At 46.1% G+C, this 7,688-nt stretch overlaps 1 protein-coding gene across 2 annotated transcripts; it reads right to left on the bottom strand.

Annotated features, from left to right (window-relative positions):
- LOC135995288 (olfactory receptor 2A2-like) lies at nt 1–7,153 on the bottom strand. 2 transcript variants are annotated; one of them, XM_065646494.1, is made up of 2 exons: nt 7,145–7,153; nt 1–933 (listed from the first exon to the last, which is right to left on the bottom strand). In XM_065646494.1, the coding sequence occupies exons 1-2, from the start codon at nt 7,151–7,153 to the stop codon at nt 1–3; spliced, it is 942 nt and encodes a 313-aa protein (XP_065502566.1). The 2 variants fall into 2 exon arrangements, with proteins under 2 accessions (XP_065502566.1, XP_065502575.1); XM_065646503.1 differs by lacking the exon at nt 7,145–7,153 and having other exon boundaries at nt 1–939.
- Between the last annotated feature and the right edge of the window lie 535 nt (nt 7,154–7,688).

The raw sequence follows: 7,688 nt of genomic DNA, 5'->3' as shown, positions 1-7,688 counted from the left end.
CTACATGGAAAGAAACACTCTTTTCCTCATCTGAAGCTTCAGCAAGGCTTCCTTCACCTGCTTGTTCCTCAGAGTGTAAATCAGCGGGTTCAAACTGGGGCTGACAAGACTGTAGAAAAGGGAAAGTACTTTCTCCATCCCAGGTGAGTTGCTGCTCCCAGGCCACATGTACATAAAGATGGCATTTCCATAAAACAGACTCACCACGGTCAGATGGGAGCCACAGGTGGAGAAGGTTTTGTGCCATCCTGCTACAGAGTGGATGGGCAGAATGGTGGACAGGATGTGCAGGTAGGAAATTAGAATTAAGGCTAAAGGGAAGAGCAGGAAGCATACGCAAACAGCAAAGATCAGGATTTTATTGGCAGTAGTGTCAGTGCAGGCCAGCTGTAAGACAGCAAGAATTTCACAGAAGAAGTGGTCAACCTCACAGGGACCACAGAAAGGCAGGTGTAAAGCAAGAGAGGCTTGTAGTGTACCAAATATGAACCCAAAAGCCCACGAAACTGCAGCGAGGGTGAGGCACACCCGTCGGTTCATGATGAGGGCATAGCGGAGGGGATGGCAGATTGCCACATAGCGATCATAAGACATCACGGCCAGCAGTATGCACTCTGTAAGTGCAAAGATTAAATAAAGATGTATCTGTGTCCCACACCCAGCAAAGGAGATGGTTCTGCCCTGTCCAAGGAGGTTCCTCAGCATATGGGGGACATTGTTGGAGGCGTAGCAGATGTCCACAACGGAGAGGTGGCAGAGGAAGAAATACATGGGACTGTGGAGTCGGTAGTCCAGGCAGATAAGCACAAAGACAAGTGTGTTTCCCATCAGAGTGGCAGAATAGAGGACAGAGAAAAGACTAAAGAGGCAGAGCCGCAGGGCTGGGTTGCTGGAGAACCCCAGGAGGATGAATTCTGTGACAGATGTTTCATTCTGCATGCTGTGCTGGAGGCGAGGCAGCACAAACTGCAACCATAGAGATCTGGAAGAAAGAAAATTGAAAGTTTTCCTAAGAATGTTCTTCCCTTTACTCTTCACACTGCAGCTCTGTTCTCCCTCTTTTCCCTCTGACTCCAGTGGAAGGTGCATACTACCCTCACCATATTGAGCAATGTGTATCTGAATTGCAAGATCTAATCTCTCTAATATCTGCACAAACTTTGAGCAGTTTTGAATAATCTTCCGGAACTTTACTGTATAGCTTGCCTTTGTTGTCTTTCTTTTTCTGGGTTGTTGTGGGGTTCTTTTTTTTGGCGGGGGGGAGGTTACATGTTGGACAAAATAACAACTCTCCATCATGATGTAGATGACGGGTGTCAATTAAGGTGAAGACAGAATGTCTTGAAAGCAGTTATTTTAAATTAAGTCCACGTTAAATGAATGCACAGTTCACAAAATAATTCCAGTTTTACCATTAAACCAACTAGCATTTCTAATCCATTGCTTACCTTATTGAAATGCATTCATATTGAATCTTCAGTTGTTTGATCCATTATTCTATACCTAACTTCACTTCAGATTGCTGAACAAAGGATGCCTTTTGCAGGATGGCAAAAGGCTGAACTAAAGAAAGTCCCAAACAGAACTCCACCAAACAGGTCTCCATCCCAGCTCTGACAAAGAGAGCATGAGAGAGCGTGAGAGCGCAAGAAGATCCTGACTCTCCTTCAATATGAAGCATGACGCTAATGGCATGGAATATTATTATTGATCAGTCTGGATGTCAGTTAAGCTCTGCCCCATCTATGCCCCCCTTCCCAGCTGCCTCAGACCTGTGGTCAGACCACTCAGAGTGTCCTTGGCTCTCAGACCAGAGCAATTAAAAACATTAACTCTGTCCTGGGGTGTTATCTTTTGCTCTCAAACTAAATTCAGACAACAGCTGTGCTAGCTATGGAAAAAAAAAGGTCTCTATCTGCATGAAGAAAATTAACTCATTTTAGTCAAACCAGCACAGAATGTTACTAACATTTATACAGAAGAGTTTCCTTACCTGTAGCATCTGGAGAAATGTGATTTGTTCAGCTCTCTGTTTTTGATCGGGGAAGCCTTTTTAGAAAGTTATGTGTATTTTTTCAGACAACAGGCAAAACAAAGAACTGTTGCACTCCTTACATTCATTTGTTTTTAAAGGCAAAGTTTTCTGTATAATATGTCTGAAGGGACACTGTTTTGATTGCCAACAGACAATATGAAAATTAATCTCGAGTATAAATCCCCAGAGTTCTATACCTGAACTCTGGAGATCCCTCCTGAAATAAACACCACTTTATTCTGAAATGGGCATGGCATTGTACTTACTGGCCCTTCATTCATATGAGTTTCTTTTCTGTTAAACACAGTCTCCTCCATCACTTTCCCCTTTATGCCTTTGCTGACTCTCAGAATTTCCCTGCCTCCAATAGCACAAAGAGATTTTTGTTTCTGAGATATTAGCATAGGATAAATCCTACTGTTAGGAGTTACCAAATCCAGTATGTAGATGCAGTACAACACTCCTGCAGCTCTATGTCCCCATGTTCAGCCAAGAAGAGAGGCTGAGCAGCTTTTCCAGCTGGCACATATACACATGAATACATATGCCCTGTCACATAGATCCACACTGATTGAAAACAAAGCACTCACACAAGTACAAACAGCACAAAAATCCTTGATGATGTCCCCTCTCAGGCTGATCAGGATGAAGGTCACTCAGTGGAAAATATATACATATGGATACACGAAGTCATAGGAAGTAAACATGACAATCACTGCAGTGTAGAAACTAACTTTGCGTGGCTTTACCAGGCAGTTTACCTGCAGCAGTTCCTTCAGCCGAGCTAGCTAAGGCATCTGCACTCTGCAGTGTAGTTCTTGCATTGGCCCTTTGTGCCTTCCCCTTTACCTACATTTCAAACGTCTTTCTTCCTACAACTCTCTTTGCTGACAATTATGCTTTGGAAAATCTTCCCCGGTCTTTGTGTTTACAAATCTAACTAGGAGGTCTAGTGGCTAAAAAGTGCCATATATTGCACCGGTTTATCCGCTTTCATGGAATTAAGTGCCTGCAGGATCATCCCTTCTAGGAAATAACTGGGATGCATTTTCACACTGATGGACTGCATTCAACACGTAATTCCTCTGGAAAGTCCATTAAACCTGCATCTTTCTACCTGGCACAAGTTTAGAGGAGAAGAAAAAAATCTCCCCATCCCTCATCCTGAAAACATCTTTGAAAGTTCCCACCTTATATGTTCATTCACGAGAATATCTGCAGGTACCTCTTGAAAATTTCCCGTGAAATATCTAACAGTTGAAACAGACGTCCTTTTTTAAAATAAGAGAAATGAGAAAGCTGGCACCACCGTTAGCAACAGGCACCGCCATGACTGCGTTCAATAATGTGAACACACTAAATGTCAAAAATCAGTTAACCACTTACCGTCTGGTTTGAACAGTTGTTCATCTACCAGAGGAGACTATTGCTGATGTTCTAATCCTGAGCAGCGATAAACCAGATACACTAGTCCATTCCTACTTGTTCCCTGTAGAAGTCTGGCTTTTTCTACGGAACATGAGAAAAGCAGAACTGAAAATGAAAAAGAGCACCCGAAATTCAAACTACAACATCCGGAGTTACATTTACAAAGCTGGACAATCACTGTAGCTCTTTCTGTAACAGTGAGATGACTGAGGGGCCAAATGCCCATTTCCAAGGCAGCCACGCCATAAAAAAAAATTATATTAAAAATCTGATTGAATTTTGAAAATGAAAAACAGATGGGAATAAAGAAATAACCATTCCCTAAAGTGGATCATTCCTGATTTCAGCAGGAAAAACATCAGCATCAGGATGGTATCTACAACGTTTGGATAACTGGGCCTGTAAGAGAGTTGCACGGCCTTTATTGTCCTTCCTTATCCCTGCATTTGCTTTCTCCTCAGATCCAGAGATAATTCCTGCACACAGAGACCCATAGAAGAAGTTTGACTGCAAGGGACCTCTGGGAGTCACCTGGCCCAGCATCCCGTTTCAGAAGCAGGGTACCTCCTGACTCACACTCCTTTGCATGTCTGTGTCATTCTTGCCAGACCCTGACAACACCATTGTGGTCCTGAAGAACATTATTCAGTTCCTCATTTTGTACCACCCTGTGTAGAGAAGAAGAATGGTCTTGTTTTACAACCTGGTGGGTGTCGAGCCTTTCAATGAAGAAAAACTCTGCTTCAGCACAGCTGGTGATGGCCTCTCCTCCAGCAACAAAGCTCCTGCAGTTTCATCAGACCACAGAGTGCCCCTGGGCCCTCGAGCTGGTGGCTATTAGCTCCATGTCCTTTCTTGCTCCATTCAAGCTGAGAAAGTTGGACAACACAGCTGCGTTTGTGACTTTTCTCCTATTGGCTCTTGGTGTGAGACCAAGGAACACCTTGTTCATCTGGAGTGTACCAGTTCTCTGAACAGACGGGCTCTCCTATACCCTTCCACTCTATGTCAGTAGGTTACAGTCAATAAATCTGAAACATGGCCAGAGAAAGGACAACGATGACTGTGACTTGCTCTTGCTATTGTGACTTGTGCCCATTGTCTTGGTGGGAGAGGACTAAGTTGCAGTAAAGTCCAGCCGGGGAGCTGATGTGTCTCTGATGCTCCTCAACTGGAAAGCATCTGCCCTAGTTATGCTACCCAGCAAAACACTGTTCTGTCTCATCTAGGGCTGGCTGCACACACCCATCATAGAGTTTGAGGGAGCAGTATATATCTGCAGGATGCAGATCGAAAATCTTGCTCAGGGGCTGGATCTTTTCCTGCTCGTTCCCAAGGCTTATTTCCACTTCTCTCCCTCATGTCCCTCCTCGCTGGTCAGATTCGGCAAGATTAGGAGCAAACATCAAGTCACTTGGCACCCATGTAAGTACCTCTTTCTCATCTGAGAACGGCGGTGTTTGAATCCCAAGTTCTCCCTTCCTGCACACCTGCAATCTAAGTCCTGCTAAAATCACCTCCTTTCTAACCACAGTGCAAAACACATTAGAATAACTCTCTCAGAGCACGCACTTCTGCTAACTCCAAGCATCCCTCAAGATTTTGCCCGTTCCATTTTAAAGACTGCTGCACAACTTAGCCCTGACTCATTAGGATAAGTGACAGGCATCACTAGAAGGAAGTTGATCTTTAACGACATTTTGCTTTTGAAAGTAACTGTGAGCTTAATCCCTCCTGAGCTTTCATCCTTGACAATGTGTCTCCCCTTGGCCACAAAACATGAGCCTGTGCTCCACCCCACCGTTATGTCCCAGTGGACTCCTTATGACTGATCCAAGCCAAGCGCACAAAATGCTGGCCTCTTTCTTTCCAGACCTTCCTTCAAACCACGGAGCATGATTGCCATCACAGGCTAGGACTACAGGAACTTCACCTTTCACACTTCAACAAAGGCCCGGTCCACGAGGACATCTAAGCATGCAACTTGCAGCTTATTTTTGGTATGCTGTGTGATCAGATGCTTTTTCCCAATCTCTACACCCTACAGTCTATTGTGGTTTTCTCAGGGGTAATCTCTGTTTGTTTTGCTCCTTATGGGTCATCCTCTGGGATTTGGGGTTTGGAATTGGAGTGGGATTTCAGTGTGGGTATCTGACAGGAGTCAGTTCATCCCTAAGATGGCACGGAGGCAGAGCTGAAGAGCACAACAGGGAAGGGAGGAGCAGGTGACAATGGCTCTTCCAGAAAGCAGTTATAGATGGAGAAGTGGATGAAAGAACACAGAAGGCAATGGCTAGGAAGGGAACTGAACCTGAGCTAAGTAAAGGGTGAAACCCCAGCTTCTGTCTGACAGCAAATGGGTAAAAAACGCTACAGCAGTAGCGGTGGCTGTGCCTGACCTGCCATGCAGGCAACAGCCTGCCAGAGCCTGAACCAAGCGTGTGGGTCTCACAACCCTACTCAGCACTTGGGGCAGCGGAGCCAGCGGGCCGAGGCTCTGCCTGCCCAAACGGCACAGGGGAGGGTCCCATGGCGCCCAAGAGGAGCTTCACAAGGTGTCATTAAGGAGCCAGTGTTTCAACGTTAACAGGTCTGATGGGGCTTCTGCAAGTGGCACGGGTGAATCCCCGTGTGCTGGGACACAGGCCACAGTGGGGGTTGTTAAAAGTTAAGACTTCTATTGCAAAGCATTTACGCATCTGCTGGTGACGATGTTAGTGGCTGGCCACGCAGGGCCACCAGACATTACTTGGTGAAGCCCCTGGGATGTGAGCAAAGTCAGCGCAACAGCAGACAGTTCCTTCCCCAAGACAAGGACAGGTGATGATCTCTGCTTCTTGACCTTCTTTGGCCACAGGCAGCCAGCACCACCTGCTCTGCAGCTCTCTCCTGCTGCCACAGCCCAAGGGTCTCTCAGCACGGCTGTTGCACGCATGGGTGCAGGGAACAAGGGCACGGCAGACAAAGTGGGGGAAGAAAGCTCCCAGCTTTTGGTGTGAGTCCTCCTTGTCTACCTACCCAGGGACCCTCTTTGGTCTCATGATGCCTGTGTAGGTTGCAAACACACCTCATCACTTTCCTCGTCCACTCTCATGCCTGTAATACATGTAACCCTTCTTCTGTTTGCACGCACGTGCACAAATGCATCTACACATTTATTTTAATGGCAATGTGTCAGGAATAAAAGCTCAGCTCGTGCTGGTGTTATGCTGAATCCAAAGCTCTGCTACTGTCATTGGGATTACTGAACTGTAATCAGGATCAAGAAGCAAGGGTTGCTCTTTTGGAAAGACCAAATCTGCCCCGTTTCATTTCATTATGCTTGTGAAGGGTAACACAGAGGGCTCTTCCCAGTCATTATCTCTAGCTCTTCCTTGGATTATCTGGCATTATCTTGCCCCAGCCAATATGGGATTTTGTCCTCTCCCACTTTCCCAGGTTGGCCATGATAATTCTCTCCATAGCTTCAGGGTCCCCTTTCATCCAGAACATTGAACCTACAGCTGTGTGCCATTGCTGACCCCTTTTCCTCTCTGAAGTTGCTTCCTTTCTTCTTTTTGCATCTGTTTTCTCTCCCCTCACCTGCCCTGAAGGCTCTGAAAACGCCTGATGCCATTTACAGCAGGTCTGCAAGTGCCCCCTCAGAGTCCCTATGCTCTGCCAAAGCTTGCCTAAGCCCACATCCCCCATCCACTGCCCAGTCCCACTGTTGTGGGTTCTCCCACAGTGCCTCATATAGTGGAAACAAGCCCACTCATTTGGAGAAGCCTGCTTCCTCCCGTCACAGCCATGCTTGAGGAAGAGAGAATGGGGCTGAGCTTAGGGAGGGGACTGGAAGCCACTGAGCCAACGGGGCCATTAGCAGAGACCGTGTACGCAGTGACAAGCCTGGACTTTGCAAGTCTGAGAGAGAGCATCCGTTCTCCCCTCCTCCACTCCAGTCTTGCCCCATAGCTAGGAGATATACCTTGTGGTTAAACAAATGCGGAATATGGTTGTAAAGAAAAGGAGAAAGCAAATCCTTGTCAGGAATTGATGGCCAGAGAGCTGCTCTCTCTTGAAAAATTTGAAAACTCCTTTTACGGACAGAAATCCTAGCGTAGTGATTTAACACACCTCAAAGGATATACCGGGTTATCTTGCTCCACGCATCTCAAGACCAGGAAAGGAGAGAACCAAAACACTGGTTATCCATGGCTTATTTTCAGATTTCTAGGTGTGGAGT

This window comes from Caloenas nicobarica, chromosome 1 (genome assembly GCF_036013445.1).
Source record: "Caloenas nicobarica isolate bCalNic1 chromosome 1, bCalNic1.hap1, whole genome shotgun sequence".
NCBI classification, from domain to species: Eukaryota; Metazoa; Chordata; class Aves; order Columbiformes; family Columbidae; genus Caloenas; species Caloenas nicobarica.
Note: the sequence above shows the minus strand (reverse complement) of the source record. Positions and strands in the feature narration are given on the sequence as shown.